This window comes from Lonchura striata, chromosome 1 (genome assembly GCF_050655825.1).
Source record: "Lonchura striata isolate lonStrDom1 chromosome 1, ASM5065582v1, whole genome shotgun sequence".
NCBI classification, from domain to species: Eukaryota; Metazoa; Chordata; class Aves; order Passeriformes; family Estrildidae; genus Lonchura; species Lonchura striata.
Window position 1 is genome coordinate 34,038,372 of NC_140703.1, and position 24,058 is coordinate 34,062,429.

At 43.6% G+C, this 24,058-nt stretch overlaps 1 protein-coding gene across 2 annotated transcripts; it reads right to left on the bottom strand.

Moving 5' to 3' along the window:
* Positions 1 to 730: 730 nt before the first annotated feature.
* On the bottom strand, positions 731 to 13,846 carry CLNS1A (chloride nucleotide-sensitive channel 1A). 2 transcript variants are annotated; one of them, XR_014953561.1, is made up of 7 exons: positions 13,688 to 13,846; positions 11,031 to 11,167; positions 8,696 to 8,800; positions 7,844 to 7,954; positions 7,230 to 7,403; positions 3,165 to 4,140; positions 731 to 3,032 (listed from the first exon to the last, which is right to left on the bottom strand). XR_014953561.1 is itself a non-coding variant. In XM_021533972.4 (7 exons), exons 1-6 carry the CDS (start codon positions 13,804 to 13,806, stop codon positions 4,073 to 4,075), a joined length of 714 nt encoding a protein of 237 aa, XP_021389647.1. In that variant the 5' UTR covers positions 13,807 to 13,846; the 3' UTR covers positions 731 to 1,532; positions 4,056 to 4,072. The 2 variants fall into 2 exon arrangements, 1 of the variants encoding a protein (XP_021389647.1); XM_021533972.4 differs by having other exon boundaries at positions 731 to 1,532; positions 4,056 to 4,140.
* Positions 13,847 to 24,058: the final 10,212 nt, after the last annotated feature.

A 24,058-nucleotide genomic window follows, 5' to 3' on the forward strand; every position in this document is an offset into this window, starting at 1 on the left:
AGTGCATAAATCAACTCTGTATCCTTTGTAACTCTGAATTCCTAACAATAACATGGACACAGTCACATGAGTAAGTTTGTATGTATACAAAGGGGCTGGTAAAGACATTCCTGTAGAATGTCTTGTTGCACAAGCTGAACACCTCATTCATTCAGCTACATCAGTGGTTCACAGCACTGTTCCAACATCCCTAATCTGACTGGCATTCCTAACGAATATTCAACAAAGAGTGGTTATAATTAGCACATACCTTGGAACCAAATCACATCCTGACGCGTAAGCAGAGTGTAGGGCCAGTAAACTGTTCATATACCAACACAGCAATACGTCACCCCCAACCCCCCAAAATATCACAGGTCAACTTCAAAGTGAAAGAAAATGGAAGAAGTTTGGTCCAGACTTTCAATACTATGGAAAGAGAGGAACAACCTGAATTTGCTGATATTTTCCAATGGCAAAATCACCACCCTGCAGAGAGATGAAACTGGAAAAGCTCCAGCAGGACCAACATATTGGCAATCTAAAGCCGGGTCCCTAATTTTGGGATGTGTCTGGCTACTCTGTCACAGGCATACTCTGCAAATGCTCTGCCCTTTTATCTTCACATCCAGGTAAATGATGAAAATGGCTTTGGCTTCACTGAAGATTTTTTTGTTACAGAAGAGAGTTCTGAAACTCAAGGGCTCAAGCTGCTTGCTGAAGTAAAGGAGCGAGAACTGCAACAGTGAGCTGGTTGTGAGATACAAAAATCTTAAGTTTATTTAACAATGTTAACATTTAATACAAAGACACAAAACAGTTCTCTTTGTCCAGACCTTACAGACTTTATTCCATCTCCTCTACCACCCAAGCTCAGCTCTTAGGGAAATAAAAGGGATAGCACTGAAATGGTAAAGCCAGTTACTTGAGGGGGTTTTAATTTAGCTTTTCTTTTAATCCTTGGCCAACCCTATTTCCTTTTAGTCGTAACACTTCTATTCCCATTTCTACTCCACAGAGTCAATGACAGGTAAAAAAATATGGAAAATTCTAGGACAATCTAAAATTCTGTTCTACTTACAGTTTTATTTCTGAAGTCCTAGAATTCCTACAAAGGATTCTTTAAAAGGCCAGAGAGTTTGGTCAGAGAGACTGTGGCTGCCCCATCCCTGGCAGTGTTCACAGCCAGGTTAGGATAAGGTCCTGAGCAAACTGACCTACTCAATGGCATCCATGCCCATGGCAGGTGGGGTTGGAAACAGATGATCTTTAAGGTCTGTTCCAACCCAAACAGTTCTGTGATTCTGTGAAATTACCCCAGATTAGCCCCATTCAAGTGTTAGATGCAAGAGGTTTTATTGTTTTTGTTTATTTTGGTTTTTTTTAAATAACCCCATAGTGGTCACAAATGTCAAACCCTGTTTTAAACATCTCTACAAGCATTTACAGACCTAGATGTCTAAACTTAGGTCATTAAAAGAAAGGTTAACTCCCGATAGTCACTGCAATGCCTTCGGTTTTACAGTTTATTCTGGAAGTGCCACAAGAGGAATCTGAAAGACACAAGACACCCAAGTTTACATAATTGGCATTAAAATAAAAGGTTATTAAGCATCACAGAGCAGTTGCTATCTGTTGGTTGCAGTCAGAGGGCAGCACTTTACTACAAGCCCATGAATTTTCAGAAGGGCTGAGCATCTTTGCCTTTGGCAGCAGCTCTAGCTCAGGTCAGCTAAGGACAGCATGTGCTCACAGGAGGCACCAGGGTGCCCTGGCAGAGCCCGCTGCACCCACACGCAGACACACCAGTTGCTTCAGAACAATTGCTGCAACCTCGTGATGCCACAGACAAAACACCACTTATTGCAGAACACTGGAAATGTCCTGCACCACATGCCAGCAAGTCTTCCAGGAGCTTCAGCAGGAGACTGTCACATCTCATTTGGGTGGCATGCAGCATGACATCACACAAGGGCATTGTTTGGGAGGTAGGGCAGCATGCTGCTCTCTAAGGGATCACCAACAAGATGTTCCTGTACATCATTTTGCAGTTCAGGAGGTTAAAAGGGCCAAGCTGCTCCATGGAGTACCCACAAGATCACAGCATGCTCCCTCTCCACCCCTATATACAGAGTGCAGGGCAAAGCCACCCTCTGAGTAGGGTGATTAGCACAGACCTCCAAGAGCTGTCCTTGTCACTTTCTACCTTAAGTTCCTTGCTGCTGCCTTAGATCCTAGATTCCTAAACTTCCTTAGATTACATCCACACACTTGGGCTGGTGGTTAATCTGAAAAGGGCCATCCCAAACTGCTACCTGGAGTGATGTCACTGCAGCACCTGACACTGCATGTGCAGATCACTTGATCTGCTCTGACAGGGATCAGCCTCTCAGCTGTGAACAGCTCAAGCAGAAGCACAGGAGGCAATCCTCTCCAGTCACCTCTCACAGCATTCATCTCCCACAGCCACATGCTGTACCATGGGAGGCAGAGTAATTCCATTAACCAACACTACTTACTGGGTGTATTTTGTCCTTTTCTAGAAGAACAGTCTACAACACTTCCCATCAGCACTTTCAGGCTTGTTAGAAAACTGCTATCAGCTACTAATTCTCCTTAATCCAGCTAAATTTTAACCAGGATAATAGGTAAAGTAGTCAAATTTGAATTTTTCAACAGCATGATTTTTTTTAATAAACCATTGACCAAAATAATCTTGCAGATGGAGTAATCTGAGTCTAAATTTCCATTTCACTAAGAGGCACCCGATCTACAGTTAAAGGCTTTTCTCTGATTCTTAAGCATGTCCTTCACCAAACTGGCAAACCAGCCAATGGTAGGACAACCAGTAAATAATTTTTTTTAAGAACTCCTCTCTGTTCTGCAAAATCCTTCTCAGAGTAGAAATGCAACTACAGCAGTTTGAGCTCTTACACCAGAAAATAAGCATCAATTCAGGAACAATGGCAATGGTGGAGATCAGTAAGTGAACACAAGACTATGCTGAGACTTTCAGAACTGCAAGTATGCAGCACCCTTCCACTACAGCCCACCTTGGGAAGACTGCAGCCTCTTTCTTTGTGTATGCAAGTATGCAGCACCCTTCCACTACAGCCCACCTTGGGAAGACTGCAGCCTCTTTCTTTGTGTATGCAAGTATGCAGCACCCTTCCACTACAGCCCACCTTGGGAAGACTGCAGCCTCTTTCTTTGTGACACTGTAATCCCATATCAACTGCTTTCCTACTTTTCTTTCAATGTGTCACACTCCTTTTTGTGTCCCTTTCCTCCTTTCTCCCCTGAGCTTTTGGCTGTCTGCTCCACAGCTGCTCTCTCCAGCATTTCACATGGGATAGTTGGACACTCACTTTAAGGTTAAGAGCTGTCAGTCTCCTTTCTGGGACAGGCAGAAGAACTGGGACAACACAGCACTTGAGCAGCACATACAGACTGAGCACTGCTGAAGCAAAGCTGGCATCACAACCCCACTGTGCCTGTGCATCTCTACAGGCAGTCCTAGAAAAAGCTGCTCTTCCTCTCCCTCCCAGCAGCAGCAAGGACCACTGGCACAACTTGTAATGCTACTAAGAGAAGAAAAGCAAGTACAGGTGATGGAAGACAAGGGATCACACTGGCACAACCACTTGAGCAGGGTGTTGTCTCTAAGCTGTTCACTCCTGAGAGTGGGAAATCCTACACACTAAAGGCAAAACAACAGACACTAAAGACAGTAACTTCCCAGGGATGCCTCCATGTGTTCAAGTATCAGCATCTAAGAGCCTTTGAGATTAGACAATTCTTAAATCAACTTAAAGGCTGACCTGTCTTCCAGACAAGCACATCCATGCAGGTTGCCTCTGCAGGGTAATGGTTTATGCCAGCAAGCATTTTGGCACAGATCATTAAACATCTTTCTACATTCGTGATAACTACAGCTCCCTTTTCCTTCTTCTACATCACCACCATCCTGATATAATGAAATACCTTCTGTATGATCACATACACTACACAAATTACAGAGAGGGAAGGCTCTGCAGGACTGAAAAGCACTGGTGTGAGAAGTCAGAAGAACTTACAGCAGCACCTGTCCTCCTCAGTGATCGACTTCGGCATCTTCAAACTGCCCAGCAACTACTGGCGCTATGTCCACCTCCATCGAATCTGAAAAAAACCAGCCAGAGCTCCATAAACAAGCGGATCAGGGATGACGCTCTCACGGGTGTCCTAGGGTGATGTTATGGTGTTTGTATCTCCAATCATGTGTTCTGTTTATGTTTGATATTATGTTCTGTGCTTTCAGAACTGACTATGAAAGTGAAGGTTTGTTTTGCCTTATTATCAGCCGGTTCACCTCCTACCAGGGTCTGCTGTCTAGAAGAGGCGAGTGCTGGCGGGTTTTGCTTTGCTTGCTTGCTGGGCTTGCTTGCTGGCTTTTGCTTGCTTGCTGTGCTTGCTTCTGCTTTTGCCTTTGTTTCCTAATTAGTTTAGCCAAGCAGCCCAATTCTTTCCCTGGACTGTTCTTTTTCCTTTCCTTTTCCTGAATACCATCCAACCCGCTCCAGACTGGGACCTGGAAACACAGAGGAACACCAAGAGTCTGCGCTTTGTGATCTGCAGCAGCCATTCCCAGTGCCCAAAGCAATCCCCAGTGTCCAGACCTGGGCGACCACTCCCAGGAAAGACTTTCTGGATTTGTTCATCTCTTCAGAGTGGTGAAAGAGTTTTGTTGTCATCTGGGGTTGTTAATTTTTTTTGGTGCTGGGGAGTGTTTGTTTGTTAAATAAACAGGTTCTTTTCCACTTCTCTCAGAAAAAATTTTTTCCCGAACCAGGTGGGTGGGGAGGGGCCGTGGGAGTTTGTTTTCTGGGGGCTCCTTCCAGCGGGTTTTCCCCAAATTTGCCCTAAACTAGGACAACGGGAAAGAGAGCTGATGCCCTCTGCTGACAAGAGGTGGCCAGGACAGAAAACCCGTTCACTGAATTTCTGAAAGTAGCCTAAGGAAACGCTGATAGGCTCACAAGTGTCTGGGGTTGCTCCAGCACTGCTGGTCAGTCATTTACAGATGTCACCACTTCCTACAACCTCATCTCACCCTGTCTTATTAGAAGACCCAAATACGGAATTTTAACTATTTCATGTTTTAAATAAAGTTTTGGTGTAAGAAATGTAATGATTCCTTTGAACAACTTTATTTGAGTAGGGAGAGGCTGTATGCTGTTCTGAAACAATAATTGAAAAGAAAGATTGCCCTATGCTACAACGTCAAAAAAATAAAGTACATCTGAAACTGAACAGCCCTGTGGATGTTAATAATTGCAGCACACCAAGCAGCAGTACTGTAGCAAGTAAGATTAGAAAAGTAAAGAAAACTGATGAAGATGACTCTGAGACACGTGACATACTTGCTGTTCAATTTATATTAATTTCTGGAATTTTGGAATTCAGAAGCCTGACTAAATTTTCAAACAAAGGGCACTGCTGAAACATGAGCCTATCACCTATGGTTGTCTTTACATAAATTTATTCAAAACTGCAGGACAAAGAGAACCTGAAAAGAAATGACAAAACAAGATTTAAAAACTTCTCCCGGTGGATGAGAACAAATTAGTTATTATTTTCTAGAAATCCACAAGTGCTGGATAATTTTCCATCTTTCAAAAACATGAGGGCATATAAAAAGCACTGCAATTTATATATAAAAGAGAAGCAATACTACTAAAGTACTTTCCTGTTCTTCTCCCAGATAATATATTGCTCTAGTGAAAACAGCACACAGAAAAGATAGTTTGAGAAATCAGGTGGTTTTCCCCAAACAAAAAAAATTTTACTCCTTAAATACACAATTGAATTATCAATAGAATTAAGAAACAGCATCCTTCAGAAAAATACATATTTTTAAATAATTCTGTTTCAGTGTTTAAATGATTCAGAACTCACCCTGAACTCTAACACCCTGAACAGTTAAGATTACTGTTAACTTATAATTTACGGTATTAAAAAAAAAACCCAAAATCAAAACTCAAATAAAAACTACAATTAATTTAGAGTAGAAACTGCTTCCTAACCCTGGTGTAGACTGATTAATTTTTTTTAATCCTAAATCAACTTCACTTTACCACTGTTCCAGGAAATTACACCAGGAAGAATCAAATGTTCCTAACACTGAAGTGCTCACTCTTTGACAGAGCAGCCCTCAATCCACAGCAGGCTAGGTGGTGCCCACAGGGCCACAGGCATGTGGGTGATCCCTAACTCTCTGCAGTGAGGTATCACCCACAGCATCCTCACTCAGTCCTGCTTCACGGATTAGCCAAACTGGAGAGCCACCACTTTCCCATCACAGAACCACAGTATGGTTTGGGTCAGAAGGGACCTTGCAGCCATGGGCAGGGACACCTTCCACTAGACCAGGTTGCTCAGAGCCCCATCCAGCCTGGCCTTGAACACTTCCAAGGATGGGGCAGCCACAGCTTCCCTGGGCAAGTGGCTCACCACCCCCATGGTAAAAAATCTCTCCTTTTATCTATGTGAGTCTCACCTCCTTTGATTTTAAGCCATTCCCCCTTGTCCTGCAGCAACTGGTGTTACAGAAAAGTCTGTCCCCATCTTTAAGTACTGAAAGGCCTCAGTAAGGTCTCCTCAGAGCTTTCTCTTTTCCAAGCTGAACATCCCAACTGTCTCAGTCTGTTTCCATAGCAGAGGTGCTCCAGACTCCTGATCATCTTAATGACCTCTGGACTCACTCCAGGAGTTCCATATCCTATTATGCTGAGGACCTCAGAGCTGGATGCAGCACTGCAGGTGAGGTCTCACCAGAGTGAAGCAGAGGGGCAGATTCTCCTCCCTCTCCCTGCTGGCCATGCTGATTTGGGTACAGCCCAGGATATGACTGATGTTCTGGGCTGTGAGTGACCATTGCCAGGTTATGTCCAGCTTTGCATCCACCAGCACCCCCACGTCCTTTTTGGCAGGGCTGCTCTTAATCCCTTCATCTCCCAGCCGTGTTGATACTGGGAGTTGCTCCAGCCTAGGTGCCAGCACCTTGCACTTGGCCTTGTTGAACCTCATGAGGTTCCCATGCATCCACTCCTCAGTTTTGTTCAGGACCCTCTGGATGGCATCCCATCCTTCTGGAGTGTCAGCTGCACCCCTCAGCTTGCTGTTTGCAAACTTGCTGAGGGTGCCCTCAATCCCACTGGCTGTGTGACTGATGAAGGAATATTCTTTAGTAAAACAAAAGCACATCTTACCTTCAAACTCCCTTATGGAGTCCTCTGTTCTCACTCCAGCCATGTTGTACTGGGTGCTGACAGACTGGGCTAACATGCCTTCTAACCTCTCCAGCGTGGCCTGGCCTTCTGCAGTTAAATGTGACAACCCCTCTTCATATGTGTAAAAGCTCGGGATGTCACCTTGTTCTAGCTCTGCAAAAACAAGTTTATATTTGGCAGACTTAAGTTTAGGAGCCAGAAACATGCAGAGGTGGAGGAACAGGGGAGCAGCTGGGCAAATTATGCTCATATGAACTGACAGATTAAAAATCTGCTTACATCAGGTAAAGAATACACAGAGCAATGTGAACTGACCACAAAGCAGCACAGGCATTGAACCTGGACTAGCACAGCCACTGGGAAGAGGAATGGCTGCTCTTTGTGTCTGTGGGCTTTGGAGAGCCAGAACAATGCTTTTGATGAATTCCTGTCATTTGCAATAGGTAAACTATAGGTTTTCTGCAGAATTATAGATTTCTATACTTTGCCTGTGACAAAAGGGATATTTAGGAAAGATGATTAATAAACAATTCTGACAGATACCAGGTATCCAGGGGCTGGCAGGTATTTCAAAAGAAGCAAGTGTTACCAACCGCGGGCCTCAACATCGTACTCGTCCCCCTCGTAATCGTTGTCCGAGTCCTCATCGTCTGGGTCTGGGTGCAGGGCCTGGCACTCACACATCGCTGAGAACATGGCTTCCACTGCAGGAACACAAGTGAACACAGACCTCCACCAACACCCCAAAGCAACAGGCAAGAAACCCCTCTCCAAGTGATCAGAGGGAGTCAGGATACTCCTTTAGCAGAACCACAGTTGAATTCGTATTTGAAAGCATCATCCAACAAGCCAGAAGCCATGTAAGAAACAAATCAGGTTTCAGAGATCCAGCCTGGTGTGCTTTAGCCTCTTAACAGCACTTTTGCATTATTTTATTGATGATAAAGGTTTATCTCTGGACAGTTATGTCTGTGGCTACCTACTGTAGGAAAACTTGCAGCATCTCATTCATCAGATTCCTAAAACTTGAATCCAACTCTAAGCTCCACACCAGACAGGATGACAGCTTTCCAGTGGTAGTGTCAGGGTATTAGCATGTTTCTAATGAAGTTGTAACTGACTCAAATATCACTGAATTTGTAATTAAAAAGACATTTTCCATACATATTCTCCACAAATGTATATACGTGAGATTATCCACATTGTGTATTTTTACTCAACAGTTTATATTTTAAAGCACTGGAATTCTCCTTGAGAAGCAGCTGCTTGAAAGAGTCCCATTTTTCAAGCCAGGCAGAACAATTTGCTTTCTTCTTTCCAGCACACAGGAATCAAGTCACTAGAGAAGGACACTGGAGGATCATAGTATTTACATCTCTGCATCCAAGTGTCTTCTACATAGAAGCAGGACTTCAAAGTAAAACACAGCTCCCATTCACACTTACAGGCTGATTTGTCGCTAGGTACGAATCTGAACTCCGCAATCGGCTCGACATCATCTTCGCTGTCGTCCTCCTCCCCTTCAGTCATGGGAGCTTCTTTTGTCTCCTCTTTAAGAAATGGAAGATTTAGAAGAAACACATTTATTTTGTAAAAAAAAAAAAAAAAAAAGAGTCACATTTGCTTACTCTTTCAGGAGCACACACATAATCAAATCAGAAACAACCTAGGAGACGCACAAAACCTCCACTCTGTTCTCCCAAAAAACCCCGTGACACTCCAAGACCCACATAGATATATGAGGCCCTCTCATAGCACCTCAACAACACTTGCAAAACATGTGAAAACTTCTCTGTTTGTAACTTAAGGAGTAACGATTTCTGTACTGCTCACACAATATACTCAAGTATTTCAGGAAAATTGCCTGATTCTTATTAAAAACATCAACGCTGAAAACCCCTCGTTACCATTTTTTAGATCACATGAATATGGATTTTTTTATGGATCCTTAAGATAATTGTCACTAAATCAACCAGCTTCCAGTGTGGCCCCTCACAGAGGACTTTGACATATGCAGAGGATCTCTGCTCCATTTCCAACATTCCCAGTCAGCCAGCAAGATGTCAGAAATACAAAGTGCACCCAGAACCAATGACAACTGCGGTGCTTTCTGACTTCTGTACACCATGTAATTGATAAATAAGCATCAGTGTGGTGTTTTACTTTCTGTGAATAAAAACTCCACAGAAATGGCTGCAGTTCCTCCCTTCGGGGCTGGGGACACTGCACTGACAGCCTCAGAAGTGCACAATTATTTTCTACAGGAGAAGAGGCTGTGCCATTGAGAGTAGTTTTCATCACACACAAAACTGGCATCACCAAGAATATGAAGAAGCCAAGAAGCTGCCAGGCAGCTGCCCCAAAAATGAAGTGTCCAAAGAAGCTACCCAGTTCTTTTCCAACTGACACCCGCAGGCACAGCTTGTTACTGCTGAGTCCAGCTCTTTGTTTTCAATGCAGCCAACCTCTGAGTGCCTTTTTCTAAAAAAGGGTGAGGACAAGGCACAAATACACAGAGAGCACATGCTAAACTTTGAGAGGAAGAACACAATGTACCCTGCACAACTGCGAATGAAGACTCCTGAAGCCAACTAAGTGGAAAGGTTTAACACTATTCAGCAGTTAAAATTGCAGGCCAGGGCTAGACTTTGAAAAGCAAAACTTATCTGCTGTGGAAGATTTACTGTAGACAGAGTTGATATACTAAAAATACAACCACAAAAATTACCCACAAAATATCAGTCTATTAAGGATTTCTAGATAAAGGCTTTCACAGGATATCCATTATTTTCAAATGCCATAATCAGAATTAATTAAAAGCTACAAACAGCATCTTTCTTCAGATGAGGCTCTTTTTTCTTCAAAATAATTACAGTTAAAGGAAAATAAAGAAGAAGAACCAAGAGACATAAGCAAATGTCCTCTTATTATTTGAAGTGATAAACTGTCAGAGAACATTAGTAATATAAAAGAAGGAAATAATGCATTAACAGCTTAAAAGCACCTCCACCTCCCCAGAGTCTTGTCATTACTTTTTGGATACAGTAAAAAAAAAAAAAAAAAGATAAAATGCCAAATTTTAACCTTTAGCTGTGAGGACCAGTAGGCATGAAGGGGAAAAGGACACCTGCTCAAGATCTAACATTTAATCTTCAATTGTAAAGGCAATTTTTGACACACTTAAATATTAACAGGTCTTCCAGAAGAAAAATATCTATATATCTATATATATAATACAATCTTAATACAAACAATGAAACAGAAAGCTTGCTTTCTCTACAGCAAAGCAAGAATGGCCAAAAAGGTGGGTTTTGTGGGCCACTACAAAGATTCATTAAAGTCTGGTAACATGACCTATTGCATTTTCTTGTTTGTATTTAACCAAGCTGTGGGAGAAAATGAACAAAAATTCCCTGGCTGTGAAACAGCAGGAATTCATCAAGCCTGGAGAGGGCAGCAACATTAACATAAATTCAATAAAGAAAAAAACATACTCAAGATGGAATCAAAGGGAGACCAGCAGAGGAACTAAATAGTTTAAAACAGTGTAAGAGGGCAGAGAACTGATTCTCAGCACCATCAGTGTACAAGCCACAAGCTGAGAGCAGAACTGCAAAGAAGTGACTCTAAACAAATGCTAAGCTGTGCTTCTACAGTAACTATCCTTCAGGAAAATAAAAAAGAAAATACAAGCAATTACTTAAAACCAACATTTCCTCCTACTGAGGAGGAAATCCTGTCACCCAGGACTGTGTGGGAGCAGCAAGCAACACTCCTTACCTTCGAACTTGGCGTTCACCATGACGTATAAATGCTCCCTTGGGTAGGCACTCGGGTCCCTGGAGACGGCGTGCAAACTTATAGTGGGGTAATCCAAGGAGAAGCCAACTCCGGAGTTTTCCAGCCAGGATAAGCGACTAATGAGGGAGGAAAAGAGGAATTTAGAAAGTTAGAAATTAACAGAGGACAGTATCTGATTCAAGCTTGCAGAAAAGCAAACCACCCCCAAAACATGAGTAATTGTGGACAAGGCACTTGGCCCACTCTGCAGGCATACACGGTCCTGGACCTGCCTGAACGGGTCTTTGCAACCGCATTAATTGATGGCTGAGGTAAAAGACACCTTGCTGAAAGAATGTGAAGCTAAGAACTCTAAACCCATCACAACTTTATCTCGTTTGCACTAAATGCTGAATTTTCCTCCCTGCGTCTCCATTTTCTTCTCCCTGCAGGTATCTAGCATTCCAAAGTCAACTACAAAGGTTCAGATGATTTGTAATTCAAGCTATTAAATGTGGTTTTCCAAAGAGGAAAACAAAGAACACCGAAAGGCAAGTCAGTGACATAATTCCTAGGGAATTATAGATCTGATGTGGGTATAGCCTGTAGACAGAAAACAGCCAGTTCTGTGATCAGCAGAACCAGGTTATGGGTATTCCTCCAGTCACAATTTATGTGCCATAGCCTCTGCTTTCCCCATTTTTGCTGTCATCCCTAACCACAGCATGGGACAGCACAGGTTGTCACCCCCAGGATGCTGCCTCCTTCATATCAGAACAATCAACATCTTTCTACATACTGAGAAATCAAACTCAAACTAGATTTGGGTGCCTGCAATCAATGATGTCACAAAGTGAACAGAAATACTCAGTGCCAGAAAGCAAGATCTCCACCATGTGCAAAACTCAGCATTCACAAGCTTTTGTGGTGGAACAAAACCAATGGAAAGCTCACAGAAGACTCCTGGTATTAGAAAATCTGGCTGAGAGCAAAAGCTAGTACAGTGGGAGCAAGGAGTTTATTTCCTAGCCTCAACTATCCAGTCCTCAATGTTTACAGCTGCTGGTGGAGAGTCACTACATGGATCAAGAGCCACATTATGCTCCTGGATACCCTGTTCTCCCATGGCACTTCTGCAAACACTGGTGTTTTCTGTTCATCCCAACAAGAGACTCTAGTGAAACCTCTGTGGTGCAACTGAAATACATGGAAACTAGCAGACCTGCAGTCGCCTCACACTAAAGTCTACTGAAAGCAACTTACAAGGAAACACAACATTATACATCCTCAGAGCAGATACCCCACAAACAGAAGTCCTGGTAGCTGTAACCAAACTAAATAAAACAGTGAACAAATATGCAGAGAGATTCCTCTCCAACACAGCATTAATAAGCTCTGATGGGGCAAAAGCTCCTCCAACAATAATGGCCATTTCATAAAAGTTTCCTAGTCTGAGGTTTTTAAAAGCGCACATTTTAAATTATGTTTTTGTTCCAACAATGCTCTTCAGTTACAGAATATATTATGAGTACTTTTCCATGGTTAAAGAAAATTACATGGTTTTAATTATCAAGCTGTCCCCCTGCGCTATACAATGCAGGGAGAACTGAAAGGAGACCATAAAGAGCTCAGATAACATCTTTCAGAATAACTAGACTAATTCCTGCCTGGTAAAAACAGTCTCCATGTGATTAATGCAACATGAAAGACTTCACAGAACCAGAGTAGTTCTTAAAAGCAGAAACCAACCAGCCCCGTCTACTCCCCTGTTAAAAGAGGAGAGTTGCCATGGTTTTAATTATAGAATGGTTTGGGTTGGAAAAGACCTGAAAGATCATCTAGTTCCAATCCATTACCTTGGGCAGGGACACCTTCCAGTACACCAGGATGCTCGGAGCCACAACCAACCTGGCCTTGAACACTTCCAAGAATGGGACATGCAATGTTTCTTTGGGCCACCTGTGCCAGGGTCTCACCCTGCTCACAGTAAGGAATTTTCTCCTAAAAACCAATCTAGCGCTCTTTTTCAGTCTGAAGCCATTCCTCCTTGTCCTGTCACTACAGTTCCTGTCAAAGAGCCCCTCTGTGCCCTCCCCGCGTGCCCATTCTGATACTGGGAGGTTGCCATGAGGTCCCCACACAACTTTCTCAGCCCGTCTTCACAAAAGAGGTGCTCCAGTCCCCTCATCAACTGTGTGGTGTCTGCTGGGCTTGCTCCAAGCTTTCCAGGTCCTTTTAGCTGGCGATTCCCGTGCTGGATAGAGCGCTCCAGGTGGAGTCTCACAAAAGCCGTGGGGCAGAATTCCCTCTCTTGCCCAGCTGCCACGCTGCTTTTGCTGTGGCCCAGGATACAACTGGCTTTCAGGGCTGCAAGTGCACATTTCTCCACCATGCTGAGTTTTACAAAACAGTTTGGTGGGGAGGAACCTTACAGCCCTGTCCTTCCAAGCCCCTGCCTTGGCCAGGGACACCTCCCACTAGACCAGGTCGCTCCAAGCCCCATCCAGCCCGGCCCTGGATGCCCCAGCCAGCGGGTACCGCTGCCTCTTGCCTGCTTTAAAGCGAGCGGAGCCCCGCAGCCCCCGAGGCCTCCCCCACATCCCGGGGCCTCAGGGCCGGGGCAGCGCCCGAGGGCTCCCGGCCCGGTGTCCCCGCACCTCTCGGCGATGTACAGCGTGCCGGAGCCCAGGCTGCGCCCCGCCAGCAGCGCCTCCGTGTCCGGCTGCTGGTGGCGGACGCCGTCGGACGGCGGCGGGAAGCGCTTGAGGAAGCTCATGGCGCCGCCGCCGCCGCCCTGCTGCACCGCCGCGGCCGCCGGAAGCGGAACGCGCCGCTCCGTGATGCCGTTCCGCCCGGGCCGCCGCGGCTCCGCCCGGGACGCGATGGCTCCGCCCGGGACGCCACGGCTCCGCCCGGGCCGCCGCGGCTCCGCCCGGGACGCGATGGCACCGCCCCGGGATGTCACGGCTCCGCCCGGGACGCCACGGCTCCGCCCCGGGACGCGATGGCACCGCCCCGGGACGCCACGGCTCCGCCCGGGGCGCCACGGCTCCGCCCGGGGCGCCACGGCTCCGCCCGGGAGGCCGCGGCTCCGCCCCGGGATGTCACGGCTCCGCCCCGGGATGTCACGGCTCCGCCCCGGGATGCGATGGCTCCGCCCGGGACGTCACGGCTCCGCCCCGGGACGCCACGGCTCCGCCCGGGGCGCCGCGGCTCCGCCCGGGACGCGATGGCACCGCCCCGGGATGCCACGGCTCCGCCCGGGGCGCCACGGCTCCGCCCGGGACGCGATGGCTCCGCCCCGGGATGCGATGGCACCGCCCCGGGATGTCACGGCTCCGCTCCCGTTCGGCGGGGCCCGGTGCGGCCGCGGCTCGGGGTGCCGCGGGCGGGTCCGAGTGAGGTCGTCTTTGAGTGGAAAAGAGGAGCCAAGGGCAGCGCTGAGGTGACCGCTGAGGGCTGGAGCACCTCTGCTGTGGAGACAGGCTGAGAGATGTTCTCCGAAGAGGAGGCTCCAGGGAGACCGTACAGCTCCTTCCAGGACCTAAAGGGGATACAAGAAAGCTGGAGAGGGACTTTGGACAAGGGGAAAGAGATTCAAATTGACAGAGGGCGGAGTGAGATTAGATACTGTGAAGGAATTCTTCCCTGTGAGGGTGGTGAGGCACTGGCACAGGTTGCCCAGAGAAGGTGTGGCTGCCCCATCCCTGGAAGTGTTCAAGGACAGGTTGGATGGGGCTCTGAGCAATCTGATCTAGTGGAAGCTGTCCCTGCCCACGGCAGGGGGTTTGGAACAAGATGGTTGAAACATGTCTTTAATGTCCCTTCCAACCCAAAACGTTCAGATTCTATAATCGACAGCACCAAGAGCAGTCACAGAACCATTGAGTATCCTGAATTGGAAGGGATCCACATTGATCATCCAGTCCATCTGCCAGCCCTGCACAGGACACCACAACAATCACACCTAGTGCTTGAGAGCTTTTTCCAAATGCTTCTTGATCTCTGCCATACCTATTTTAACCTGTAAGTCTCATTGCCCAGGTGACAGAGGGAAAGATAATAATAACCAAGAAATACAGCAGATTCACAATTACCATTGTTGGATGCTGGAAGGGGAAATTCTGGTGGGTGACCACCACCTAATGTCTCATATATGCACATGGAGAAGAAAAAGAAAATCACAAGTACCTGAATTGCTTAAAGGGCATCCAGTTGATTTTCTCAGCAGTGATGAATTGGGGTCAGCACCTGACACTACTGCAGGACCTGGCGAGCAGGCGGTGTTGCAGGACAGCACATTTCAGGGATGGGAAGGCTGCCACCCCTTCATGAGCACTGGTCCTGCTTCTTCCCTGGATTTACCCCATTTCTCTTGCTACTGCAGTGAGAAACAGGGATTACTGATGCATCAGTGAAGTACATCTCTGCCAGGGGATGCTTCTGCTAATGCCATCAGTGAGACAGCATCAATGCAAACATCCATTCTCTCTACTTGTCAGGATGGCAAATGCTCCTGCCATAGCAACATATCAAAAGCAAGTTGTTAGCTTGTCATGGGAGTTAACCTTCCCTTTAATCAGTTTAAAATTTACTTTTTAGGAGTAATTTAGCTACCTGTGTGCAAACGCAGGTTCTCACAAACATGAGCCAATTAATGAGACTAGGTCTCCATCTTTCCTTTCTCTGGACTTTCCTATCTATGGTCTTGGATAGCAAAGACCAGAACATAACATGGTTCTCTTAGTCTGAGGTATTGACAATGTTTTGGAAAGCTGGCCAACCATGCCTACCCATTTTGGATTTTAATTACACAAATAATAACGCAAATAATTGTTACTCATACAAATAATCACCTAGACCAAAATGAAAGCAAATTTCACAGTGAAGTGATATGTAAGCACTGCTGGAATAGCTTGAAAAAACCAACAGAGGCAACAGGAGATGAGAAAAGGGGAAGTTATCAATAATTTTCAAGTTTGCCACACCAAGACAAGTGGTCAACTGGAAACAAAAATTTGCAGTTCATCCAAGAACACAGATCAGACTATGGCAGCTGGTGGGAAGAGATTCAAATACATGGAAATACCATTCACTGCACTTAGGGGTTATAAAGCAATGCTCCTGTTGATGTTCAGCCCCTCTTACCTAATGTGGTTGTCATACCAGCCACAGAGAGTTCTCACCACCTTTGTAGTTAATTCCAAAGTAAAGAACAACTTTAGGTCGTTATAAATTAAAATTTCTGAGTGGTTGGGGTTGGATTACTGCTGGTTGAAGTTGCTGCAGTGGAGTAATACGGAGTTTATTTCTCTTCCTGCATGCAAATGCAAGTCTTCTGTGACACACCACTCTTCCAAAAGAAAGTCGGAAAAGGGATAGTTTAAGCCCAGGCAGAAAACTGGTTTTGAGGATGAGGCATTAAAAGAGGAGGAGAAACCCACATCTTCCTTATTTACACAATCCAGACACTTCACACCAGAGTACTGAGTGCTGCACCTACGAGAAGCTTAGAGAGGGAAGGCAGATGTTTCCTCTAAGTTAGAATGGAACAGAATGGCATTACCTGAAAACCCTCCTTCGGCTCTAAGAGCTTTAAGAAGCGAATTCGGATCCAGCCCCAATGCTGTCTGAACACTGGGTGTCCAACAGTGATTTAGTCAACCAGGGCTGTGTTCAGAGGCAATGGAGAGCAGCAGGTACCTTGTCACCTTAGCACAGAAGGCAGGAGCCACCATACAGAGGAGCTTGTTTCTCTCCACAGCACTGCCTGCCATAAGGTGGCCAGTTCAGACTTAGATGCCCAGAATCTGTTAAAAATGGAAGCGTAAAGTTTTGGCAGTGGATTTGGAGCAAAAGGATGAATTTCACAACAATTTCTCATCACTACAAAAACACACAGCAGCTTGACTGTAGCCACAGATACATTCAAAATAAAGACTGACAGGCTTCAGCAATTCACACAGAAAAGCCACTCCCTTCTTCAATTTGTTTATTTCTCCCTGACTCTCTCCTGTTGAAGTCCTGAAAATCATCCATGTCCATTGCCATGTGTCAGAACATCTGTTTCTTCAGTGTGTCTCTGCAGATTTCCATTTTTTCCCCCAACTTTTCCAAGTTTTACACATCTCAACCTAAATAAATGAACCTGTCAGGAGCACCACGTGAACACCTCATGGCTGTCTGCTGGCACAGCCTTCCTGGGTACAGGGCTGGCTGGAGGCACACTGGTTTTTGTCAAATGACCGCAAAATCTCTAGGAGATGAGATATAAAAAGTATATAAAAAGATGGATCACACAGAGAAAACCATAGTGACTGCAAAAACAAATCCATCAGGTCTTCCCCACCATCAGCCAGAGCTGCTCAAAGAAATGAAGGTTCTGTCAGTTGAGCTGCCATAACAAAACCAACATAAACCAGGAGTTGCCCATTCCCATGGCAGACAGTAGCACCATCACGGGCTGGAACAATACACAGCAGCCATTACTCAGTGCTTGCTCTAAAACTAAAAAGGGTATGTGCATGTGTAACGCTCATTAAAAAGCACTTGTATCTGCAATACACATTATACTTTGTACATCAAGTTATTTCAATTTTTTTTATTATGACAATTTACATGTCATATTTATATGAAAGAAATGACAGTAGATATTATAACAAAACCATTATGAAAGAAAAGTTACACAATTAGGCCTACAAGCTATAAAATGGCTTCAGGCCCAGCTTATACACAAAGAGTTCTGACCAGACTGTAGTGAGAGACAACGCTGAACAATTCATTAACAAAAATATTGGCACCAGCCTTAACATTTTTTCTTACTTCATTTACAAGGAATACAGTATTTAAACAGTTGTGTACTGCAAATCTAAAAACATTAGCTGTTAATAAACTGCAGTTAACCCTTTGAGCACTATGCCACCATGATTTCCATTTAAAAAAGTTTTAACGCAGCATGTTTTACATGCACGTGATATTACCAGTGGGAGGGAAAAGACAGTGAAAGCACCACCCAATTTATGTGCAACAAGAATAACACTTCCAGTTTTTTCAAGGTATTTCCCCCCTTCCCACACACACAGTGTGTGTCCCCTGGGTCCTTTCCCTTTGATATTGTAGCAAGTCATGACTGAAGAAAGACTGAAAAAAACAAGGTTCAAGACTCAAAAAAAAAAAAAAGGCAAGTATTAAATGCTACATAAAGAGCTCTGCTGGAACTTTACTGGGTTAATTTTTTAGAGAAAGAAAACAAAAGATGAGGCCAGCTGTGGAGACCATTTTAAGGAACTCAAGGTGTCTTTGCAAATGCACAAACAGCACACGGGAGCAAGACAAAACTGTATTTCATGTACGGATATCTTAAATTTTAAGAGACCTGTCTGGCAGATTTGATCCAGTTGTCAAAAGAATACGGGAGGGTAAGCATCCACATGGGACACTGAGAATCCCCAATGTTTGTTTCATGGACAGGATCTGTGCCAGGATGGACAAAACTGCCCTGCTCCCAGGAATGGTAACATCATGTGTTTGGATCAGTCCTATCTGTCCCCTGGCTGAACCAGGAGCACTGTGAAACATGGGCAGGAACCAACAACTGCATTGGCAACACCTGAATGGCAGTTAGGGGGAGGAGCATCCTTTGAGTGAGTATAGGACAGGAATAAGGTACTGTACAAGATTTTAGAGTCCATATAACGGGTACAAAATGGAAAACTAAACAGGCTTACAGCTTTATGATTTGACTTCCCTCCCTACCACTACCTTGAGTGGCAGATTAGTATCTATTAAGGACTTTTATCTAACTAACAAACAGTGCACTGTTACTAAGTTTTTGCAGAAGGACTTATCCCTGTAGAACCACTTCAGTTCTGCCAGACTGATCCAAGTTCAGTTGTGTGGGACACAGTAAGAAGAACAAACAAGAAAGCAAACTGTGTGGATTCTGACTGTCAACCCTGGAGAGAAACACTGTCATAATATTCTATGGACTGAGCCTAATTTTTCTACATCCACATTGCACTGATGGAGGAACATTATTTATTCCCTCAAGGAAGGAGACATCAAGTACATTTTCCAGTTACTTTGAAAATCAGGATGAGAAAAGGAGGGTATTAGGATGATTCTCCTAAATTGAGACCTTCCTTTGGAAAGACCTGTAAAGAGCAAGTCACAAGTAGCTTCTAGGCCTGCCCAAGACCTTCTCTTGCAAATGGCATGAGTTTGCATTCACACTATTCCATTCCACTTCCCTCCATCCATTCCCCATCTCCCTGCAATTGGAACAAGCATCCAAACAGCAGGAGCCAGTGACTCTGTCTGCACCTGGGGAACCAGTGAGACCGACTATACACAAAGTGCTGCAAAGTGCACAGAGTAAACCAGCCGAACAAACGGAGCCACGCCGATGCTCAGCTCTCCTCAGCAACCTTTGGGGCTGTATGGAGCAACAGCAGATCTACTGGCAGGCACGTGTGCCCCTCCAACTGCAATGCTGTCCCCTCTCCTGCTCCTCAGCTCACGTGTGGGGGCCCAGCACTTACACAAGATGATAGTCAAAAATCCAAGTTGTAAGACTTGCTTTTAATTGCAGTTGCATCTGGATGCTTTACACCACAGATTCAACTCTAAAAACATATCTACTGTAGAGTGTTTTATTATTTCTCTCAGAAACTCTCTGCAATCTTTTATTTATGTGTTACTAAGCAATATACATCTTCTGCAATATACAAACTAAATTAAATTACTCTGAAGTGTTGGGACAATCATTCCCATGTTTTTGTTGTTTGGAACTACCTCATTTAGTTACACCTAATCTAAAAGAAGAGCTTGGTAAGTGATGTGATTTTCCAAAGTGACTAGCAATCCTCAATACCCCAACTGCTGGGTCTCCATAACTAATTTCAAACTGATAAATATTTCTGAAGCCAGGGTTCTCCGTTAGGTCTCAGACTGGGTAAAGAATCAAAAATTAGTCATAGAATTTTTCTTATATCAGGATATACCAGCAAAAAAACTCCAACCAAGCCAAAACAACAACAAAACCCCCCAAATGGATGATTTCTGCTGTATTTATTTTACTTTCTGCCTTCCAAGATTTTAAGTGAGATACAGTCCCTATGTTAACTGTTAGGGAAGAGGAGGCAGAAGACACTATCTGCAAATGTGATCTTGATCCTGTAAATCCTTACTTCAGACAATATCCTAAATGCTTCTATGGAAGTTTTGAACACCGAAGGACTTGCAAAATTCTGATGCCTTATTTCTAGAGATTCCCATACCATATTCAATGCAAATTTTTCCCCAAGTTACTATTTCATTTGAAGATACTTGATCTTCTACATATACTTATATATATTTAAGGATTTTACCTACCCACCAAATCAGAAGCATATATCAAATGTAAATACATACCTAGGGTACACACTGCACATCAGAACCACATTACAAGTCTGTGAATAGTAGTCACTGCACATGTATAAACCCCAACTTTCAAGGCCTATATAAAGCTTTTTTGAATTAATGATACAAATCTTTGTCATACCAGTTCTGGGGGTGAGTATTACTGCCATGATTTATTAAAATCACTGTTTACAAAGTGAATTTTAAAAAGCAGGTGCTGTAAAAACTTGTTTGCTTTTCATAAAAGAATATTGTAAAAATATGTGATTTGAAATCATTATTTGAAAGTTTAGACTAGAGCTTACTACTGCAAAAAACTGAAAACCATGTTATTTTAAGCACCTGAAAACAGAGGCATAAAATGGACCCCATGACAATGAAGGATTAAAATTATTACACAGTTGCAGTTTCTGGATACCAGTGTAGTTTAAATAATAGATGTGAAGAGAAATCAGAACAAGTGTGCCACTACCATACAATTTTTGTTTTGTGAACATGTATCTTTTGCCCCTTGAACTTCTCAATGTAAGGTTTCTCAGCAAGAGTTCAGACCCAGCAATTAAGAAACAGAAGTGAATGGAAAAGAAGTCCAACTAAGTCATTAGCTTCCATAATATGGAGAGTAACCAAGACACTTAATACAACAAAATCTTGAAGGTGAAATTTCAAAAATGAGCTTTTAAGAAAAAAGCATCTCTCGTTTCTCTTAAGTGCTGCTAAACCAGAACAATCTGTTCATTCAAAAAAATAGTCATGAAGATGCAGTGATTTTAAAATGTGATTCAGCATGTATGAAATGAAAGTATCAGAGTTGATTGTTCAGCACTGACCTTGCTAACTAAGGGTTGTTAATATGATATCCATCTTATATCAAGAATATGCTCAGGTTTATCCGACTCAACAACCAGAAGACAGCAACTGTGGTGAAATCAACCCAATTGTTAATTCTATCCCCTTTCTTTTTGGATTAACACACCCCATTCATTACTGCAGTGGCCCTGCTTGTGTGCTTTTTGTCGCTGAGACACAGAAACCCCACATGGGAAAGCAAACAGCCAGCATTTATCTTGGTGGCGCAAAAAAATCCACTCCTCCACTTGATCTATATGTTCTTCTTCCCAGCAGTGCTACTGAGACTACACAAAGAAATCAGCTTTCCTCCTAGTCAGTTATATACAAAAGAGCTTGCTAGTAAAAAAAGACTGTTAGTGACAATCTGTGTGGAATAAATAAGAGTTTGCTGAATAAATGGTCGGCATGTGCAGCCAGTAGCTGCTTGATCTCATTAAAAACAATCCCTGGCCTGTTTCCCATTTCCTATATGGTTTGAGCTTTAAGCCCAAACCTACACCTGAAGATCACTATTCAAAGACAACTAACTTCTGATCTCACACTGAGCACAGAAGGGCACAAGACCATAAGGACAACAGGAAGACATTTTCACTCTGGAATCACATATACATACTGTAACAGCATGAACCCTGTGTGATAGCTGGCCTCTTGTCAGAAAATGCCATCTTCCCAAATAGATGATACATTTTCCACCATGCAGGAAGCCTTAAAAATGACAAAATTACCAAGTTTTAAAATGGCAATACTTTCCAGAGCATTTTTTTCAGTTTTTCCTTGCACATCATTCCCACTGATCTGAGGAGGAACTCTAGATCCTATGGGATGAAGCCATCTCAGGTACCAAGGGTGATTTAGAAGACAGAAAAGTTGCTTTTAAGAAGAGATTTATAGAAAATATAATTTAGTAACAACTGGCCATTTTTAAAATGGAACACTTGTGATGCAAGCTTCAATGCTCCTATTTTGCATTTTGGTCTTCCCTGCTTTTACGTTGCTTTAACTCAGTACTCAAGTACTCAATTTTTCTCATTATTGGTATATCCAGAAGTGTAACTCTTTTGTATTTTCTTACACATACAAGTACCTCTCCACTAAGTATTTAGCATTTGGAGTTGGCTCTACAAGCAAGAATGTTTGATCAGATACTAAAAGGCTCCATCAGGCAGAAAAAGAAAATATGGCACTGCCAAAACAAATGAGGAACTATGGATTCCACAGAGCTGATGGATGTGAAACAGTTTGCACTGCAAGTATTAAAAATGCTCAGCAACTACTATCATGGACAAGTGGAAGCCTTATGTTCTTACTTGTTCTAACATACAAGTATATTAGAATTTAGAAGCACTACATTTATGCATCACCTAGGCAAAGAAAAGCACTAGAGTAGCTTAAAATGCTACATATGCTTTTAAGAACTCATTCTATGCTTCTGTGGCTCTTCATTACCCCATTTTTATCATTTAACTGTTGTTAACATCAGTAAGGTAGGAAAACATTTAATCTGTAATGAAATCAAACTGTCATGTAGAGAGCGATTTCTCTTTGTTTTTAATCACAAGCCTGCTTAGCACAGCAGATAATGAGCAAGTTCCATCTTTTTGCATCTTTCTGATCCTAGTTTTATAGCATGATATATGCACTGCTGGAACCCAAACAAGTAAGAGTCATGGAGTGGTTCTGACAGACTTTGGGGAGAAAGAGGTGGGAAAACAAAACCAAGATTTTAAAGGCCAGAAGGTAGGTAAAATTTGGACCTAGGTTTTCTAGAGAGGTATTTAGTAAAGGCCTAATGCTGGTTTCAGTACAAGAAAACAGAAGTGCTCAATGACTAACTAGTAAATACAATATAATGGAAGGGAATCAGGTGGGGCAGGAAAGGAGAACTCACTCCTCAGTGGCAGCAGCAGCTTTGGTGCATCCATTGCCGGCAATGGACATAAACACCAGTCAAAAATCCAAATCTCAGAGCAAAAGGATTAATAGATGTGACCATTTTGCATTTCAATGTTTGGCAGATCTGTGTCCTATAACATGTCCAAATGCTACAGCCTGCATCTTAATCAGAATAGAGAGAAAACTGAATGCTCTTGATGTGCCCCATGTTGATTCAGTGGGGTTTTTATTCTTCCATTGTCTTTTTTTTTTTTCCCTTGAATGAAAGCACATATCACTTCATGCCTGCTGAAAAGTTGATGTCTTGGAGTCAAGCGTTTTCTCTCAGAAACTCTGCCTTCTTGAAATCAGTTGGTCACATGACAGTTATTAAAAGGTATTTTAAGAAAATTCTAATGGCCAAAGGCCAACAACTACATTCAAAACCTGCTAATACATCCAGGCAGATAAGTAAAACCAAAACAAAAACACACAAAAACCCCAAACAGGAAACCTCCAAAAGGAAAACTGTTCCATTTGTTTACTTCAATTTGAAGTAGATATTAAGGGCATGAATGGACCAGTCACGGTTTGTTTGAAAATCCCTCCATCCTCTTATGCACTGTCATTCTGTGGTCAATGCGTTTGTACAAACACATTTTGTTCAGAATACTCCAACTGGTTATGAAACTCACGTGGCCGGGCAGCGACTGCAGGGTTCTTTTGTCTGTAGAAGTCTGCAGTGCTTACAGACTTACTTGACATCCAGCTTACTTGACATCAATATGTCCTCCCACTAGACACAGTGCATTGAAGGCCATCTGATGAACTGTGCATGAGATCACTTTAGAAATTTATGGCTAGAGTGTTTCGACTGTCAAAAACTTCATTACAGTACACTTCAC